The sequence below is a fragment of the Loxodonta africana genome, chromosome 22 (genome assembly GCF_030014295.1).
Source record: "Loxodonta africana isolate mLoxAfr1 chromosome 22, mLoxAfr1.hap2, whole genome shotgun sequence".
In the NCBI taxonomy this organism is placed as follows: domain Eukaryota; kingdom Metazoa; phylum Chordata; class Mammalia; order Proboscidea; family Elephantidae; genus Loxodonta; species Loxodonta africana.
Window position 1 is genome coordinate 20266591 of NC_087363.1, and position 20849 is coordinate 20287439.

The 20849-nt window shown below is 38.2% G+C and overlaps 1 protein-coding gene across 4 annotated transcripts in view; it reads left to right on the forward strand.

The window, feature by feature from the left end:
- Window positions 1–20849, forward strand: part of NEK4 (NIMA related kinase 4) — a 44813-nt gene that overhangs the window by 8737 nt on the left and 15227 nt on the right. For 3 of the 4 annotated variants that reach the window (XM_003409845.4, XM_064274396.1, XM_064274395.1), the window contains exons 7-13: window positions 1636–2043; window positions 7643–7792; window positions 8343–8492; window positions 8936–9002; window positions 10116–10222; window positions 11287–11375; window positions 20318–20511. In XM_003409845.4, coding sequence (XP_003409893.2) covers window positions 1636–2043; window positions 7643–7792; window positions 8343–8492; window positions 8936–9002; window positions 10116–10222; window positions 11287–11375; window positions 20318–20511 — 1165 coding nt within the window. The remainder of the gene's footprint in view (window positions 1–1635; window positions 2044–7642; window positions 7793–8342; window positions 8493–8935; window positions 9003–10115; window positions 10223–11286; window positions 11376–20317; window positions 20512–20849) is intronic. The other variant, XM_064274397.1, reaches the window with a different exon arrangement.

Consider the following 20849-nt stretch of genomic DNA (forward strand, 5'->3'; position numbering starts at 1 on the left):
GAGGGTCATATTTACGCCCATTCCCAAGAAAGGTAATCCCACCAAACGCGGAAATTATTGAACAATATTGTTCATATCACACGAAAGTAAAATTTTGTTGAAGATCATTCAAAAGCAGCTGCAGCAGTATATCTACAGGAGCTGCCAGAAATTCAAGCCAGATTCAGAAGAGAACGTGGAACGAGGGATGTCATTGCTGATACCAGGTGGAACCTGGCTGAAAGCAGAGAGTACCAGAAAGATGTTTACCTGAGTTTTACTGACTACACAAAGGCATTCGACTGTGTAGATCATACCAAATTATGGATAACATTGCAAAGAATGGGAATTCCAGAATACTTAATTGTGCTTATGAGGAACCTGTACATAAATCAAGCGTCAGTGACTGGAACAGAAGAAGGGGAGACTGTGTGGTTTGAAGTCAGGAAAAGTGTGTGTCATGGTTGTATTCTTTCACCATACTTATTCAATCTGTATGCTGAGCAAATAACCCGAGAAGCTGGACTATATGAAGAAGAACAGGCATCAGGATTGGAGGAAGACTCATTAACAACCTGCGTTATGCAGATGACACAACCTTGCTTGTTGAAGGTGAAGAGGACTTGAAGCATTTACTGGTGAAGACCAAGGACTGCAGCCTTCAGTATGGATTACAGTCCAGTGTAAAGAAAACAAAAATGCTCACAACTGGACCAGTAAGCAACATCATGATAAACGGAGAAAAGATTGAATCGTCAAGGATTTCATTTTACTTGGATCCACAATCAAAACCCATGGAAGCAGCAGTAAAGAAATCAAACAACACACTGCACTGGGCAAATCTACTGCAAAAGACCTCTTTAAAGTGTTAAAAAGCGAAGATGTCACCTTGAAGACTAAGGTGCACCTGAACCAAGCCATGGTGTTTTCAATCAACTCATGCATGCGAAAGCTGGGCAATGAATAAGGAAGACCATAGAAAAATTGATGCCTTTAAATTATGGTGTTGGCGAAGAATATTGAATACACCATGAACTGCCAAAGAAACGAACAAATCTGTCTTGGAAGAAGTACAGTCAGAGTGCTCCTTGGAAGCAAGGATCGTGAGACATCATCTCACATACTTTGGACTTGTTATCAGGAGGGATCAGTTCTTGGAGAAGGACATCATGCTTGGTAGAGGGTCATCAAAAAAAAGGAAGACACTCAGTGAGATGGATTGACATAGTGGCTGCAACAATGGACTCAAGATAACGATTATCAGGATGGTGCAGGACCGGGCACGCAGTGTTTTGTTCTGTTGTACATAGGGTCACTATGAGTTGGAACCAACTCCATGGCACCTAACAACAACAACAATTGTTTGGTTTAAAGAAGACTTCAGGGAATATTTTTGGTTTAAGATTTGAAGATTATCTCGGTGATAGGTTTTTAATTTTGATGAAGCCCAATTTACTTATTTTTTTCTTGCTTGTGCTTTTGGTGTCATTCCTAAGAATCCATTCCCACATCCAAGGTCATGAAGATTTACACCTATGTTTTTTTCAGAGTTTTATAATTTTAGCTCTTAGATTTAAGCCATTGATCCATTTTAAGTTAATTTTTGTCTACAGCATGAGGAGTACTGTAATAACTTGGAAGCATGTTTTTACTTAGGGAGAAGACATGTGTTCGTCCCAGGAGACACCTGTGGTCATTGGCCCACTGAAGACATCTACCAGTCTGAAAGGCCACTCCTACAAACCAGACATGAGCAATACTGCAGAGTCACTGGCCACAATCAGCAGAGTAAATATCAACATCTTACCTGCAGAAAGGAAGGACTCAATGGGTGGCGACTTAGTTCAGGAGACTCAGCCAGGACACTTAGATCTCTCTAATGAGTTAGAAGGTAAATGCAATATTTCTCAAGTGAAGGAGGAGAGACTGCAGGATAACACTAAGTCCATAGCTCAGCTGGAAAACCTAGTTCCCACATGGTCCTCAGGTGATGTCACTGAGGCAGGGAATGACCCAGTGAAGCCTCTGCTGCTTCTAAGCAAAGACCAAAAGCCAAAGGACCAGGTGAGTAATGCATGTGAGGTGTTGGGTTCAGAGAGAGGGTGGGAAAGGGCGGTTACAGTGGTGTGGGTTGTGTTATTTGGTTATGCTCTAGTTGCTGTTTTAGGAAAATGTTATTCTGTATATCAGTTTAAACATAGGAGAAACCAAAGAACAGACCTGAGGGGTTCTTAGATCTCCCGTATACCCTGGTGTTATGTACCTGGTGGAAACATACTCATTGTGTATTTTTTTTTCTTGATTTCTGCATTGTTCTTCCTTAGTGCTTCAGGTGGATGCAAAGTCCCAACAATTAGGTAATATCACATCCCCTCTTGCTTTTGATAAATTAGTAGATTGATCTGATTTCTTAACTTGAGGAATAAAAAAGTGTATGTTGGAATCAAGGGGGAAGGAGAGAGAAGAAAATGAAAGAAACAGAAGGATTTTGATAATAAGAGGCTCTTCTGAGTAAATTTACAGACTGTTTTCTACTTGAATGTGGTAAGAAGCCTGTTAGATGAAGCATGGTTATAGCTGAGGATTAGGGAGAAAGCCAGAACATTAGAATAAATTTAAATTTTTACATGTAAAAGAATATAATCTTTTAAATGTATTTAATATCACATCGGATGTATTTTACATTTAATATGTTAAATACATGTTTATATTTAATGTATTAAATATATTTTTATATTTAACATATCATCTTTTATAGGAATAATGTGTTGTGTGCTGTTGAGTTGATTCTGACTCATAGGAACACTATATGACAGAATAGAACTGCCCTATAGGTTTTCCTACACTGTAATATTTATAGGAGGAGATTACCAGGTCTTTTCCTCTGCAGAGCTACTGGTAGGTTCAAACCGCCAATCTTTCGGTTAGCAGCTGAACATTTTAACCACTGTGCCACCAGGGCTCCATTAAATATGTATATAAAACTATTTTATAAGTTTATATTAAAATGTTTTTAATGAAGTTTTGTTTTTATGGAAAAGTACAAGTGTAATGTTCTTGTCATTTAAAGGCATTAGATTCAAACCAAAATATAGTCTTAAGCTTTCCCTGGACACAGGAACTCTTAGCACTTTATGAAGTTATAAATGTCCAGCTTGTTTTGCACGGCTGTCAAATTATATTCAAGTTCACATGTCTTTTTTAAAAAGTTTACTCTTTATTTTTGAAGTGTAAAATTCAGTGATTTTTATTATATTCACAAATTTGTATTCTAGAATATTTTTATCACTCCGACAAGAGACCCCACATCCAGTTTCAGTTATTCCCTACTTCTCCGTCCCCCAGCCCTGGCAACCAGACCTCTGTGGATTTGTCTGTTCTGGGCATTACATATAAACGGAGTCATATGTGTTCTTTGCAACTGGCTTTTTTCACTTAGTATGATCTTTGCAAGATTCTTCCATTTTGTAGCGTGCATCAGTGTTTCATTCCTTTTTATTGCTAAAGGAGTTCCATTGTATCTTTACAAATATTTTATTCATTTATCAGTGGTTTGGCTTTTGGGTTCTTTGCACATTATGCATAATGTTGCCGTGAACATTCATGTACAAGTTTTTGTGTGGACATAAGTTTTCAGTTCTCTTGGGTGCATACCTAAGAATGGAAGTAATGGGTCGTAGTACCTGAATAGTGCAGGTAGTTAATATACTCGGCTGCTAACTGAAAAGTTGAAGGTTCAAGCCCACCCAGAGATACCTTGGATGAAAGGTCTTGTGATCTGTTTCTGAAAAACCAGCCATTGAAAACCCTATGGAGCACAGTTCTACTCTGACGCGCGTGGGGCTGCCATGGGTTGGAATCGACTCGAGAGCAACTGGTTATGGTAACTCAGTGGTCTACCAAACTGTTTTCTACAGGAACTGCACCATCTTACATGCCCACCAGCGATGTAGGCAAGTTGCCATTTTTCTACATCCTCACCGACACTTGCTTGTTATTGTCTGTCATTTTGATCATAGCCATCCTAGTGGATGTGCAATGGTATCTCATTGTGGCTTTAATTGGCCTTTCTTTAATAACTAATGATGCTGATCATCTTTTCATGTGCTTGTTGGCCATTTGTCTGTCTCCTAAAAAATAGCAATTCAGATCCTTTGCCCATTTTTATTTACTCTTGGTTTATTTATCTATTTTTCGTTGCGTTGGAGGAGTTCTTTATGTATTCTAGATCCAAGCCCCTTATCAGATACATGATTTGCAGATATTTTCTCCCATTCTGTGGGTTGTCTTTTTCCTTTCTTGATGATACCCTTTGGAGCACAAAAGCTTTTAATTTTTTTTTTTTTGTGGTAAATGTAACAAAACATTTTCCACTTCAGCAATCTTCACATGTACAGCTCCAAGCCAAAAAAAAAAAACCCCAAACCCAGTGCCAACAAGTTGATTCCGACTCGTAGGACTGTGTACAGTTCAGTGACATTAAAAATGTTCATCATGTTGTTCAACCATCACCATTCCTGGTTTTTTCCATTACCCTTAACAGAAGCTCGGTGTTCCCTAAGCATTATCTTCCATTCTTTTTTAAAGTTTTAAATTTTGATTAAGTCCAATTTGTTTGTTTTTCCTTTTGTCTTTTTTGTTTTTGGTGTCATATCTGAGAAACCATGGTCAAATCCAAGGTCATGAAGACTTATACCCATGTTTTCTTCTAAGAGTTTATAGTTTTAGTGCCTACCTATAGGTCTATAATCCATTTGAATTATTCTTAGGTATGGCATGAGGGAGGGGTTCCAACTTCATTCTTTTGCATGTGAATATCCAGTTGTCCCAACACTATTCATTGAAAAGAGCGTTGTTTCCCCACTGAACTGTCATTGTACCCTTGTCAAAAATCAGTTGACCGTAAATGTCAGGGTTTATCTTAGACTCCCAGTTCTGTTCCACTGAGCTGTACGTCTCTCCTTATACCAGTGCCAAGGTGCCCCAGTGAGGCAGTGGTTAAATGCTTGGCTGCTAACCCAGTGTTGAGGGTTCGAACCCATCTGCTGCCCCATGGGAGAAAGATGAGGCAGTCTGCTTTGATAAAGATTACAGCCTTGAAAACCCTATGGGGCAGTTCTGCGGTGTCCTGTGGGGTCGCTGTGAGTTGGAACCAACTCGATGCCAATGGGTTTAGTTTTTTTGGTTTTATGCCAGTACCACACAGTTGTGATTCCTGTAGCTTGGTAGTAGGTTTTGAAATTTGTAAGTGTGAGTCCTCTAACTTTATTCTTATTTTTCAAAATTATTTTGGCTATTTTGGGTCTTCTGCATTTCCACATGAATTTTAAGACTAGTTTTGTCGGGTTTTGCAAAAAAAAAAAAAAAAAAATCTGGGATTTTGATAGGGATTGTGTTGAATTTGTAGATTATTTGGAGTGTATTGCTGGTGCCAACATGTAAGTCCTTCTTTCCATGAACATGAGATGTTTTCTAATTATTTAGATCTTGAGTTTTTTACAATGTTTTATAGTTTTCAGTGAACAAGCTTTATACCTTTTTTTTTTTGGTTAAATTTATTCCATAGTATTTTATTCTTTTTGTGACGTTGTAAAAAGAATTATTTTCTTAGTTTTGTTTTTAAGTTGTTCATTACTAGTGTATAGAAATACAATTGATTTTTGTATATTTATCTTCGCAGCCTTGCTGAACTTGTTTATTGATTCTAATAGTTGTTTTTTTTTTATTCTTTTGGTGGACTTCTTAGAATTTTCTATATACAAGATCATGTCATCTGCAAATAGAGTTAGCTTTACTTCTTCCTTTCCAATCTGGATGCCTTTTATTCTTTTTCTTGCCAGAACCTCCAGTACAATGTTGAATAAAAGTGGTGAAAGTGGACATTCTAGTCTTGTTCCTGATCAAGTTCATTTCTTATAACTGGCTTTTAGAACAGATATTTTGTTCATTTGATATAATTTCATGTCCAGCATTTTTCTCAGTTTATTGTTCTTGCTTATAAAAGTGGAAGAAGTTTTATTCAGGACCAGTTGGATTTCATGGAGAAGCTTCTCAAGCTATTGGTTTCTGTCATTCTCTTACGTGTGTAAGCCTTATTTTGGACACTCCATATTTATTGCCAGCAGAGAAATAAAGGTTTATTTCCCTCTTCAGAATTGAATCAATTAGTTGTTTACTGTTTTAATCTCCTTGTTAATTAATTTATTATATAATATTGTAAAATTTAATCCTTTAATATATTTTATAGTTAAAACTAAGGAGCACTGGTTGCTCAGTGGTTAAGTGCCCAGCTGTCAACCAAAAGATGAGCAGTTTGAACCTACCCGACAGCTCTGCAGGAGAGAAGACCTGGCGATCTGTTCTCGTAAAGATTATGGCCTGGAAAACCGTATTAGGCAGTTCTGCTCAGTCACATGGAGTTGCTATGAGTCGAAAATGACTCAATGGCACCTAACAACATAGTTATTCATGTCCAATATTTATTGTAATGTTTAAGTAATAAACATTAAAACTATTTTACCTATAGGAGTCATAATTTTGTGTTTTCCAGAGGATCTAAAAATGTTATATTAATGCTATTGGCTCTTAAAAAGCAGCCTTACCTTGTATTAATATTGCAACGTTTGTTTTCCTTTCTAAATGTACCACATAATAGGCTTTTGATAAAAATGTGTTGATTGATAATCAATTCCCAGTGTCCGTCTACTTGAAAACCCAGATATTCTGATAGGTAAACATTGTTAAATATAATTGCAAGAATCTATTTTATTTTAATATTTGAAACGCAGTACTTCTGAAGCCAGCTATCGAAATAAGTCCCTGGTGATCTCTATAACTTAAAAAGTAATTTATTTTATCAGTACTACTGCTAGCAATACCCAAACCAAAACCAAACCCTTTGCTGTTGAGTTGATTCCAACTCATAGCGACCCTATAGGACAGAGTAGAACTGCTACATGGGGTTTCCAAAGAGCGGCTGGTGGATTTGAACTGCTTACCTTTTGGTTAGCCGCTGAGTTCGTAACCATTGCGCCACCGGGGCTCCCTGCTGGCAGTAGCTCTCGTTTTCTGAGCATCTAATATGTGCCAGAAATTGTCCTCAATAATTTTAATACACCATCTCATTTAATCCTTAATCGATAATACAAAATGTGGGTGGCTTTATCTTCATTTTATAGATAAGGAAACCGAGGCTCCAGGAGATTAAGTTTCTCACATATTTTGATTCATCTGATTTCAAACTCAATGCTCTTTTCAGTACTTTTTAGGGAAATAAGTTTATATTAAGTTGTATATCATTTGAAGCATTTGTTTCTTTTCTGAATGGAAAACCTTTAAAAGTTATGAAGAGATTTTCTTTATTTTTTTTAATTAATTAATTTATTTAAACATCTGTAGTTTCAGGTTAATGACAATATGAGTAATTTAATTAAAATAATTATTCATTTTTAATTAAGGGACGAGAGAAAAAAGCCAGAACATTTGGATAACTAATGTCAGCATTTTGTCTTTGCCTTTCAACACTATATTCATTTTGAGAAAGACAAACTCTTCTTCATTTTATTTTACTATTTTAAAAGTGAGTGTGTGGGGTTTGGCCATTGGAAGTTCAAAAAATTAATTCATCATTCTGTATTTTTGTTTTTTCATTTTATTTTTTAAGGATCCAGTTGCTACTGAATGTATCATAGAAGAACAGGCCAGAATCCGCCCAGGCTTACAGCCACACATCTCTGGGTCGGAGCCCTCCCAGTCTCGGCAGCGACGGCAGAAGAGGAGAGAGCAGACTGAGCGCAGCGGGGGAAAGAGGCAGGTCGGTGGAGATCTCTTTGGAACAAGTCATTGTGCAGCTGCTTGGGAAGTAGACTTTGGGCAGCTCGATTTCTGTGTAGAGTGATCAACAGCTGCCAAAACAGCACATAAGAAATGCAAGGGAAACATGGAGAGAAGGGCATTGATGGCAAGATGAAAAATATTAGTTTTCAAATATCAGTGAGTTGGAAGCCGAGTAAGGATTTTATCTTCCCCAGCAAAGATGGACAGATCATTTTGAAAGTTAAAGGAATAGGCTAGCGAGGGTAAATCCGACCCCTCCCGTGTTATGCTGAAGAACCCTTCGCCTTCACCCTCTGCACAGAACCGTGTTAACACCTCATTTCTTCAAGTGCTTTCACCAGCGCCCTCTCCATAAGCTTCTTAGTTGGTCATTCACCTTTGACAGAGTTTCTTTTAATAATACGAGGTTTTATTAAAGTTTTGAGATCAAAATACTAATTCATAGGGGACCTGTTGATGGGAGAACTCCAGAGGTGGCTGTGTATGAAACTGATAATGTAATCTCCCTCTCTTTAAATTGTTTGAAGTTCCAAGAGGTTTCTCCTAGACAGTTGCCTTCTGTTCCCGCTGTTGGAAATGTAGATGTCAGGTCAACACGAGAGGATGCTGAAAACCAAAGTAGAGCGGTCAGTGGGTCTGTGAGCAGTTCGAGGAGCAATGAGGTCTCGTCATCAAAGGTTTGTGGGAGTATATGTGGGACTCTTAAACCTTCTACAGCTTTTTGGTTGCAAAATTCTTTGCTTGTTGTGAAGTTTTATATTTAAAAACACCTTAACCCTGCTTTTTGCCAAACACTGGAGGGACAACTTCGTGATTCTCAGCAAAAGCTTTGATTAAAATGGACAGATTTTGTTCCAGGGCTGGTCATTTCCACTAGAATTGCAGTTAATTAAGGAGAGGTAGATTTTGAATACAGGAAATGCAGAATTCCCCGTTTGTCCTCCCAGAAATGACTGCTTCCCAGAAATGAGGGCTGTGATTGTGGACTGGTTTAAAATGGACATCCTTTTAAAGGCCAGTGCAAGACATTTTCTGTAGTGCTAGCTGAGACTTCACATGTTGTAGATGTTCTGAGAATAGTGAGTAGGAATGTACGTGACTCTGTGACTTTCTTTGAAAGGATCGACCATTATCAGCAAGAGAGAGGAGGCGACTAAAGCAGTCCCAGGAAGAGATGTGCCCCTCAGGTAAAGTTATCCTCTTTCCATCACCTATGGGGGGTTGATGGTGTGGCTTATGGATATGTGTACTGGTTCTGATAACCAAAAACAAACAAACAAAAAAACCGTTGCCATCGAGTTGATTCTGACTCAAAGCAACTCTATAGGACAGAGCAGAACTGCCCCATAAGGTTTCCAAGGTTGTAATTTTTATGGGAGCAGACTGCCACATCTTTTTCCTGTGGAGCCAATGGTGGGTTCAAACTAATGATCTTTCGGTTAGCAGCCAAACACTTAACCACTGTGCCACCAGGGCTCCTTTTAGTGAGGTGTTAAGAATTTTCAGGCATCAGAATCCATTTGGGAACCTATCTGGAAGAATTTTTGAAATTTCTTAGTGAAGCCTTTTAAAAAAATCAACATAGGCTGTTGGGCCTGGAACATGTATTACCAGAGGAGATTATCTAGGAGGTTCCATACTGGGAAAACAAGGGACAGTTTAACTTGTTACTGTGTCCAGAGTTGGCTGGTTAGGGAAGTGCCGTCTTCTTAGGAGCAGAGAGAGTAAGGGGGGGATGGTGCTGCCCTGGGTAGAGGGGTATGATCATTCCTATTTCTATTATCTAAAGATAATAGTAGTTCCTGTTGCCATTGAGTTGATTCTGACTCACAGCAAGCATAGAGGACAAAGTAGAACTACCCTATAATGTTTCCAGGGAGCAGCTAGTGGATTCAAACTTTTTGGTTAGCAGCCAGAGCTCTTAACCACTGCGCCATCAGGGCTCCATACCAGCTCTTTCTATTCATTAAATGCTGACCATGTCTCAGGCATTATGGCAAACATCTTAAAGGCATTATCTCATTTTATCTTCATATAACTGTCACAGGTAGTCAGTATTATCCCCATTTTGGACCTGAGGAAACTGAGGCTCAGAGGGGTTAAGTAACTTGCCTAAGGTCACAGAACTGGTAGAATCAGAGCTGAGATTTTAGCTGAGGTGTTGGACACCAGAGTGATGATGAGTATGCTGTCTGTGTTGCTTCTGGGCTAGATCTTCTGGTGTCTTCCATACCCAGTACAAAGCCTTCAGTTGAGGCCAGCCCACCACAGCCAACCACTGGGTGTGATCACTTTTACAGGCCCTTCAGTGAGGAGAGCTCTGAGTGCAGTGGGGCCAGGGAAACCTCAGGAGGAAGGCCAGCCCATCCCTGCCAGACGATTCTCTGCTGACAGCAGCGTTGCTCAGGTACATCACGTACTCCCAAGGGGAAAGGCGGACATGTCTGCATCTGGCATGGCAAGCTTAATACAGTCAACCTTTAAATGCCAGCTCCATTTATTTCTGGGACAGGGCTGACTTAAGTTTCACCTTTCGCTCTTGGTGAGGAGAGGAACTGGTAAATAATATTAAAGGGATTATGTTTGACCCAGCATGAATTTTTCAGACACTTATAAACAATTGGTAGCCTAGTTAAAAATATTTTTTAGGTAATCTTTAAAACAAGACTTCTTAAGGGCCTCCACTAAGGAGCACTTTCATTATTCTGCCATGTTACCTGGAAATCTTCTGCCTGACCAGATTTTAGTCCCACATGGTGCTCCTTCCACAGTTTCATGTTTGTGTCATTGTAACTCACCTTCTCTCCTGTGGATGATGTGGGGTCATCATCTGGTGGCTAAATGGGTAATTGCAAGGTTTCTGACCCTCGTTCACCTTTCTGTGTAGTAATAGCCTGGGCGTAATCATCCATTTTTCTGGTTTCTGGCATTATGTATAGAAGTATATTGTTATTTTAAAAATAGGGACTTTCTGCTCTTGAAGATAACGAAGATTCATTTCTTTAAAAATGTTTCATTATTTAGTTGTTTCACTAACTGAGATTACCCTTTCCATCTTCCAAATTTATACGGTTTGTGTAATAATCATATCAGGTCATCCTTTAAAGCAGTTTAACCTTGGTTTAGGTACCATTGGATCTAGTTTAAAATGCCAGTGTTCTTAATGATCGTGCCTCTGACTGGGAGATGGAAGACCAGAACTTTCTCTTCCAGAAAGGAAATTCCCTCACAGTTGAGGCTTTCCAGGACCTTATAAGATTTTACCTTGTTGTTCCTCAGGCTTCACTTGTGAACATTATGGGTGAGCTGGGTATCATTTGGGTAAAGTAGCTTCAATTTTTATATCCATTAGTTTCTACTGTTAAATTGCACCTAGATGCACGTTGTGTCTAGACATTGCATCTAAGGCTTGTACATACAACATCTTGATTGTGTTCTCATGTGGGATTTTGCTTCTGTAAACACTGATAGGAAAAGAAATTGCCTCGTTGTCTGTCTGAGGAGGAGTTAAGTTCTTCCACAAGTTCAACTGATAAGTCAGATGGGGATTCTAGGGAAGGGTAAGTTCTTGTTTTTCTGTCTTCTTTCATAACCAGTTTGTTTGAATTAATCCCAGATGTACATTTACAGTATATTCAGACCTGCAGTACTCATTGAGAGCTTCATAAATGGTTTGTGGTATATGCTAGAGCCAGAAAGAGCTCTTCGAATGAACACATCTGATTTTCAATCAGAATTCTAACAAAATGTCTTTTTAGAACTGTGGGTTTATCATTTTCATCAGATTCAGTAAAAATTTTGGCCATTATTTCTTCAAATAAATACATTTTTTGCCCCTTCCTACTACTTTAGGGATTCCAATTACATGTATATTAGGCTGTTTAAGGTTGTCCCACAGCTCACTGATATTGTGTGCCTTTTTTTAGACTTTTTCCTCTGTTTCATTTTTCATAGATCTTATTGCTGTATCTTCAAGTTTGCTGATGTTTTCTTCTGCATTGTCTAATCTGTTAATCCCATCCCATGTATTTAACACATTGTACTTTGCATCTCTAGGAGTTTGATGGGTCTTTTTTATATCTTCCATGCTTCTCTTTAACATGTACATGCTTTTCCCTACATTGAACCTCAGAATATATTTACAATAACTGTTTTAATGTCCTCATCTACTAATCCTATCACTTTTGTCACTTTTAGGTCTTTTTTATTAATTGATTTTTTTCTCTTTTCAATAATGTATGATATTTTCCTGCTTCTTTGTATGTCTGATAATTTTTGACTAGACACCAGACATTGTGAATTTTATCTTATTGGATTCTGGCATTTGTGTTCCTTTAAGTATTTTTGAGCTTTGTACTGGGGTGCAGTTAAGTTATTTGGAAATGGTTTGATCCTTTCAAGGCTTGTTTTTAAGCTTTATGGTGGGACCAGAACAGACTTCAGGGATAATTTTGTCCTGCTGAGCAATACCTTTTTTTTTTATTAACTTTTATTAAGCTTCAAGTGAACGTTTACAAATCCAATCAGTCTGTCACATATAAGTTTACATACATCTTACTCCGTACTCCAACCTGCTCTTCCCCTATTGAGTCAGCCCTTTCAGTCTCTCCTTTCGTGACAATTTTGCCAGCTTCCCTCTCTCTCTATCCTCCCATCCCCCCTCCAGACAAGAGCTGCCAACACACTCTCAAGTGTCCACCTGACATAATTAGCTCACTCTTCATCAGCATCTCTCTCCCACCCGCTGACCAGTCCCTTTCATGTCTGATGAGTTGTCTTCGGGGATGGTTCCTGTCCTGTGCCGATAGAAGGTCTGGGGAGCATGGCCGCCGGGATTCCTCCAGTCTCAGTCAAACCATTAAGTATGGTCTTTTTATGAGAATTTGGGGTCTGCATCCCACTGATCTCCTGTTCCCTCAGGAGTTCTCTGTTGTGCTCCCTGTCAGGGCAGTCATCGATTGTGGCCGGGCACCAACTAGTTCTTCTGGTCTCAGGATGATGTAGGTCTCTGGTTCATGTGGCCCTTTCTGTCTCTTGGGCTCCTAGTTGTCGTGTGACCTTGGTGTTCTTCATTTTCCTTTGCTCCAGGTGGGTTGAGACCCATTGATGCATCTTAGATGGCCGCTTGTTAGCATTTAAGACCCCAGATGCCACATTTCAAAGTGGGATGCAGAATGTTTTCATAATAGAATTATTTTGCCAATTGACTTAGAAGTCCCCTCAAACCATGTTCCCCAGACCCCCGCCCCTGCTCCGCTGACCTTTGAAGCATTCATTTTATCCTGGAAACTTCTTTGCTTTTGGTCCAGTCCAATTGAGCTGACCTTCCATGTATTGAGTGTTGTCTTTCCCTTCACCCAAAGCAGTTCTTATCTACTGATTAATCAATAAAAAACCCTCTCCCTCCCTCCCTCCCTCCCCTCTTCGTAACCACAAAAGTATGTGTTCTTCCCAGTTTTTACTATTTCTCAAGATCTTATAATAGTGGTCTTGTACAATATTTGTCCTTTTGCCTCTGACTAATTTCGCTCAGCATAATGCCTTCCAGGTTTCTCCATGTTATGAAATGTTTGACAGATTCGTCACTGTTCTTTATCGATGCGTAGTATTCCATTGTGTGAATATACCACAATTTATTTACCCATTCATCCATTGATGGACACCTTGGTTGCTTCCAGCTTTTTGCTATTGTAAACAGAGCTGCAATAAACATGGGTGTGCATATATCTGTTTGCGTGAAGTCTCTTGTATCTCTAGGGTATATTCCGAGGAGTGGGATTTCTGGGTTGTATGGTTTTTTTTATGGTAGTTCTATTTCTAACTGTTTAAGATAACGCCAGATAGATTTCCAAAGTGGTTGTACCATTTTACATTCCCACCAGCAGTGTATGAGAGTTCCAATCTCTCCGCAGCCTCTCCAACATTTATTATTTTGTGTTTTTTGGATTAATGCCAGCCTTGTTGGTGTGAGATGGAATCTCATCGTAGTTTTAATTTGCATTTCTCTAATGGCTAATGATCGAGAGCATTTTCTCATGTATCTGTTGGCTGCCTGAATATCTTCTTTAGTGAAATGTGTGTTCATATCCTTTGCCCACTTCTTGATTGGGTTGTTTGTCTTTTTGTGGTTGAGTTTTGACAGAATCATGTAGATTTTAGAGATCAGGCGCTGGTCTGAGATGTCATAGCTGAATATTCTTTCCCAGTCTGTAGGTGGTCTTTTTACTCTTTTGGTGAAGTCTTTAGATGAGCATAGATGTTTGATTTTTAGGAGCTCCCAGTTATCTGGTTTCTCTTCATCATTTTTGGTAATGTTTTGTATTCTGTTTATGCCTTGTATTAGGGCTCCTAGGGTTGTCCCTATTTTTTCTTCCATGATCTTTATCGTTTTAGTCTTTATGTTTAGGTCTTTGATCCACTTGGAGTTAGTTTTTGTGCATGGTGTGAGGTATGGGTCCTGTTTCATTCTTTTGCAAATGGATATCCAGTTATGCCAGCACCATTTGTTAAAAAGACTATCTTTTCCCCAATTAACTGACACTGGTCCTTTGTCAAATATCAGCTGATCATACGTGGATGGATTTATATCTGGGTTCTCAATTCTGTTCCATTGGTCTATGTGCCTGTTGTTGTACCAGTCACCAGGCTGTTTTGACTACTGTGGCTGTATAATAGGTTCTGAAATCAGGTAGAGTGAGGCCTCCCACTTTCTTCTTCTTTTTCAGTAATGCTTTGCTTATCCAGGGCTTCTTTCCCTTCCGTATGAAATTGGTGATTTTTTTCTCTATCCCCTTAAAATATGACATTGGAATTTGGATCGGAAGTATGTTATATGTATAGATGGCTTTTGGTAGAATAGACATTTTTACTATGTTAAGTCTTCCTATCCATGAGCAATGTATGTTTTTCCACTTAAGTACGTCCTTTTGAATTTCTTGTAGTAGAGCTTTGTAGTTTTCTTTGTATAGGTCTTTTACATCCTTGGTAAGATTTATTCCTAAGTATTTTATCTTCTTGGGGGCTACTGTAAATGGTATTGATTTGGTTATTTCCTCTTCGGTGTTCTTTTTGTTGATGTAGAGGAATCCAAGTGATTTTTGTGTGTTTATTTTATAACCTGAGACTCTGCCAAACTCTTCTATTAGTTTCAGTAGTTTTCTGGAGGATTCCTTAGGGTTTTCTGTGTATAAGATCATGTCGTCTGCAAATAGTGATAACTTTACTTCCTCCTTGCCAATCCGGATACCCTTTATTTCTTTGTCTAGCCTAATTGCCCTGGCTAGGACTTCAAGTACGATGTTGAATAAGAGTGGTGATAAAGGGCATCCTTGTCTGGTTCCCGTTCTTAAGGGAAATGCTTTCAGGTTCTCTCCATTTAGAGTGATATTGGCTGTTGGCTTTGCATAGATGCCCTTTATTATGTTGAGGAATTTTCCTTCAGTTCCTATTTTGGTAAGAGTTTTTATCATAAATGGGTGTTGGACTTTGTCAAATGCCTTTTCTGCATCAATTGATAAGATCATGTGGTTTTTATCTTTTGTTTTATTTATGTGATGGATTACATTAATGGTTTTTCTGATATTAAACCAGCCTTGCATACCTGGTATAAATCCCACTTGATCATGGTGAATTATTTTTTTGATGTGTTGTTGGATTCTGTTGGCTAGAATTTTGTTGAGGATTTTTGCATCTCTGTTCATGAGGGATATAGGTCTATAATTTTCTTTTTTTGTAATGTCTTTACCTGGTTTTGGTATCAGGGAGATGGTGGCTTCCTAGAATGAGTTGAGTAGTATTCCGTCATTTTCTATGCTTTGAAATACCTTCAGTAGTAGTGGTGTTAACTCTTCTCTGAAAGTTTGGTAGAACTCTGCAGTGAAGCCGCCCGGGCCAGGGCTTTTTTTTGTTGGAAGTTTTTTGATTACCGTTTCAATCTCTTTTTTTGTTATGGGTCTATTTAGTTGTTCTACTTCGGAATGTGTTAGTTTAGGTAGGTAGTGTTTTTCCAAGAATTCATCCATTTCTTCTAGGTTTTCAAATTTGTTAGAGTACAATTGTTCGTAGTAATCTGAAATGATTCTTTTAATTTCATTTGGTTCTGTTGTGATGTGGCCCTTCTCGTTTCTTATTCGGGTTATTTGTTTCCTTTCCTGTATTTCTTTAGTCAGTCTAGCCAATGGTTTATCAATTTTGTTAATTTTTTCGAAGAACCAGCTTTTGCCTTTGTTAATTCTTTCAATTGTTTTTCTGTTCTCTAATTCATTTAGTTCAGCTCTAATTTTTATTATTTGTTTTCTTCTGGTGCCTGATGGGTTCTTTTGTTGCTCACTTTCTATTTGTTCAAGTTGTAGGGACAGTTCTCTGCTTTTGGCTCTTTCTTCTTTTTGTATGTGTGCATTTATCGATATAAATTGGCCTCTGAGCACTGCTTTTGCTGTGTCCTAGAGGTTTTGATAGGAAGTATTTTCATTCTCATTGCATTCTATGAATTTCCTTATTCCCTCCTTGATGTCTTCTATAACCCAGTCTTTTTTCAGGAGGGTATTGTTCATTTTCCAAGTATTTGATTTCTTTTCCCTAGTTTTTCTGTTATTGATTTCTAGTTTTATTGCCTTCTGGTCTTAGAAGATGGTTTGTAATATTTCGATGTTTTGGACTCTGCAAAGGTTTGTTTTATGACCTAATATGTGGTCTATTCTAGAGAATGTTCCATGTGTGCTAGAAAAAAAAGTATACTTTGTAGCAGTTGGATGGAGAGCTCTGTATAAGTCAATGAGGTCAAGTTGGTTGATTGTTGTAAGTAGGTCTTCCGTGTCTCTATTGAGCTTCTTACTGGATGTCCTGTCCTTCTCCGAAAATGGTGTGTTGAAGTCTCCTACTATAATTGTGGAGGTGTCTATCTCGCTTTTCAATTCTGTTAAAATTTGATTTATGTATCTTGCAGCCCTGTCATTGGATGCATAAATATTTAATATGGTTATGTCTTCCTGATCAGTTGTCCCTTTTATCATTATATAGTGTCCTTCTTTATCCTTTGTGGTGGATTTAAGTCTAAAGTCTATTTTGTCAGAAATTAATATTGCTACTCCTCTTCTTTTTTGCTTCTTGTTTGTTTGATATATTTTTTTCCATCCTTTGAGTTTTAGTTTGTGTCTCTAAGTCTAAGGTGTGTCTCTTGTAGGCAGCATATAGATGGATCGTGTTTCTTTATCCAGTCCGTGACTCTCTGTCTCTTTATTGGTGCATTTAGTCCATTCATATTCAGCGTAATTATAGATAAGTAAGTTTTTAGTGTTGTCATTTTGATGCCTTTTCATGTGTGTTGTTGGCAATTTCGTTTTTCCACATACTTTTTTGTGCTGAGACGTTTTTCTTAGTAAATTGTGAGTTCCTCATTTTCATAGTGTTTGACTTTATGTTAGTTGAGTCGTTACGTTTTTCTTGGCTTTTATCTTGAGTTATGGAGTTGTTATACCTTTTTGTGGTTACCTTATTATTTACCCCTGTTTTTCTAAGTAAAAACCTAACTTGTATCGTTCTATATCGCCTTGTATCACTCTCCATCTGGCAGTTCAATGCCTCCGGTATTTAGTCCCTCTTTTTGATTATTGTGATCTTTTACCTATTGACTTCCATGATTCCCTGTTATGTGTATTCTTCTTCTTATTATTTTTTTAATTAATCTTAATTTGTTTGTTTTTGTGATTTCCCTATTTGAGTTGATATCAGGGCATTCTGTTTTGTGCCCTTATATTGTGCTGGTATCTGATATTATTGGTTTTCTGACCAAACAATATCCTTTAGTATTTCTTGTAGCTTTGGTTTGGTTTTTGCGAATTCTCTAAACTTGTGTTTATCTGTAAATATCTTAATTTCGTCTTCATATTTCAGAGAGAGTTTTGCTGGATATATGATCCTTGGCTGGCAGTTTTTCTCCTTCAGTGCTCTGTATACGTCGTCCCATTCCCTTCTTGCCTGCATGGTTTCTGCTGAGTAGTCTGAACTTATTCTTATTGATTCTCCCTTGAAGGAAACCTTTCTTTTCTCCCTGGCTGCTTTTAAAATTTTCTCTTTATCTTTGGATTTGGCGAGTTTGATGATAATATGTCTTGGAGTTTTTCTTTTTGGATCAATCTTAAATGGGGTTCGATGAGCATCTTGGATAGATATCCTTTCGTCTTTCATGATGTCAGGGAAGTTTTCTGTCAGGAGTTCTTCAACTATTTTCTCTGTGTTTTCTGTCCCCCCTCCCTGTTCTGGGACTCCAGTCACCCGCAAGTTATCCTTCTTGATAGAGTCCCACATGATTCTTAGGGTTTCTTCATTTTTTTTAATTCTTTTATCTGATTTTTTTTTCAGCTATGTTGGTGTTGATTCCCTGGTCCTCCAGATGTCCCAGTCTGCATTCTAATTGCTCGAGTCTGCTCCTCTGACTTCCTATTGCGTTGTCTAATTCTGTAATTTTATTGTTAATCTTTTGGATTTCTACATGTTGTCTCTCTATGGATTCTTGCAACTTATTAATTTTTCCACTATGTTCTTGAATAATCTTTTTGAGTTCTTCAACAGTTTTATCAGTGTTTTCCTTGGCTTTTTCTGCAGTTTGCCTTATTTCGTTTGTGATGTCTTGAAGCATTCTGTAAATTAGTTTTTTATATTCTGTATCTGATAATTCCAGGATTGTATCTTCGTTTGGGAAAGATTTTGATTCTTTTGTTTGGGGGGTTGGAGAAGCTGTCATGGTCTGCTTCTTTATGTGGTTTGATATGGACTGCTGTCTCCGAGCCATCACTGGGAAACTAGTTTTTCCAGAAAATCCGCTGACTGGTACGCTGGCTCCAGGCTCTGAAAACAATCGCTGCCTCCCTGTATTTGTTCGTTCTCCGTCTCTAAATCTTTTTTTGTTGTTCAGGGTTCGTAGATTGTTATGTATGTGATCGATTCACTTGTTTTTCCGAGTCTTTGTTGCAAGAGGGATCCGTGGTAGCGTCCACCTAGTCCGCCATCTTGGCCCCGCCTCCTGAGCAATACCTTTTTAAGTTCTCTTCATTTTGTCCTATTTATTACGAGGTTTTTCCACCATGACTGATGGAAACTCAAACTATCCCTGGCCCTATGTGAGCACCAGAGGTTTTTCTGCCTGCTTCTTTTTGGTGGTACTTTTCCTCAACTCAGGTAGTTTCTTTATTTGCAGGCTCTCGTCAGTACTTAGCTAAAGACTGAAGGGGTACTTCTGCAGATCTCTGGAGCTCTCTCACTGTGTAACTTTCTCCTCTCTGCAGCTATCTCCTCTGGTACTCTCTGCTGTGAATTTTTGCTGTCTCAGCTTCCCTAAATTCTCAGTGCTGTCTCCTCAACTCAGGGAGACTGCCAGGCCCAGTTTGGTTTCCTCCTCCTTGCTCTGTGTCTTGAACACTCCCTTCATGCAGAAACCTAGGACAATCGTAGGGTTTACTTCATTTGTTTCCCGTTACTTGGATCACTATGCTGCATTGACTGTAATTTCATGTTTGAAAATCATTGTTGCTTGTAGTTTGTTTCGTCATCGTTGTTTCAGATGGGAGGGCACACCCAGTTTCTGTTACTCCGTCATGACCAGAAGCAGAATCTGTCCAATGGATCTTTTACTGGAGATGGTGTATTTTTTCATTTCTGGAATTTCCTTTTTTTTTTTTTTTGTAGTTTCTATTTATCTGCTATGATTTGCTTTCATTTCATTGATTATGAAAATATTTTCCTTTCTCACTGAGCATAGCTATATGTATAATAACTACTTTAAACCCCTTGTCTGTTAGTTTCAATATTTGGGTGATCTTATGATTATCTTTTGAGGTAGGATCATATTTTCTTGTTTCTTCATACATCAGGTAATTTTGGGTTGTATCCTGGATCTTGTGACTTATTGTATAGAAATTCTGGATTCTGTTATATTCTTCTGAAGAGCTGATTTTTGTTGTTGGTTTGTTTTAAGGCTCGAATTGCACTCATACTGCAAACCCTGGCTCTTCAGTGGCAGCTCACATCTTAGTTCAGTTCTTTTATTTATATTTAGGCTGCTTGGATTCTGGCCCACAAATGTGTGGTGCAGGGGTTAGCCAGCAGTTTGGGCAGAATTTATACACCACTTTCTGCCTCTCACCTTTCCAAGATTCCTCTCTCACTTTCAAGTGTCAGTGGCTGTCCTGAACTCTTGTCCTTTGGTTCTTCAGGCCAGATAGACTGTGGGATTTCTATTGTACTTTTAGGTTTCTGTGGCCTGCCCTCAGGGTGAAAAGTGTTGACTACCAGCAGAATTTGTTCATTCTCCAGTGCCTTCAGGAAGTTGATTTTTTAATTTTGTCCAGCGTTTATAGTTGTCACTTGTGGGAGGGTCAGTCTGTAAGAGCTCGCTTGGCCATTTGGAAGCAGAGCTCCCTCAAAGTCACTTTACATCTGTGTTTGTAATGAAAAATTCTCATGAAACCAATTAAATAAAAAGGGGATTTTATTTATTTATTTTCAGTAAAAATCATACCAATGAAATGAGTGACTTGGTACAATTGATGACTCAAACCTTGAAACTGGACTCTAAAGAGAGCTGTGAAGATCTCCCAGTATCAGAGTTCAAACTTCATCGGAAATATCGAGACACGCTGATACTTCATGGGAAGATTGCAGAAGAGACAGAGGAACTCCGTTTTAAAGAGCTGCCTTCAGGTCAGCAGTTTTTTCTTTTGTAGCAAACTGGAAAGCATATGTTTGCTAGAGATACATGTTAAACCAAGGAGATAATGCTTGTAAATATTTTTTTATTTTGTCTAGATATTTACATAACAGCTGTATGTTATTTTGTGAAGTATTCCTGAAAAATTGCCTAAAAACTTATTTTTAAAAATAAAGGTAATATAGATAAATGTTTAGAATTTTTCATGTAAATTTTCTTCAAGTTAAACAATTGTGTGTGTGTGTTTAGACTTGAGACATGAAGACATGCAGCTTAAAGTTCATCACATACATATATATGTATGTATATATATAAATTTTTAGTGATGAAA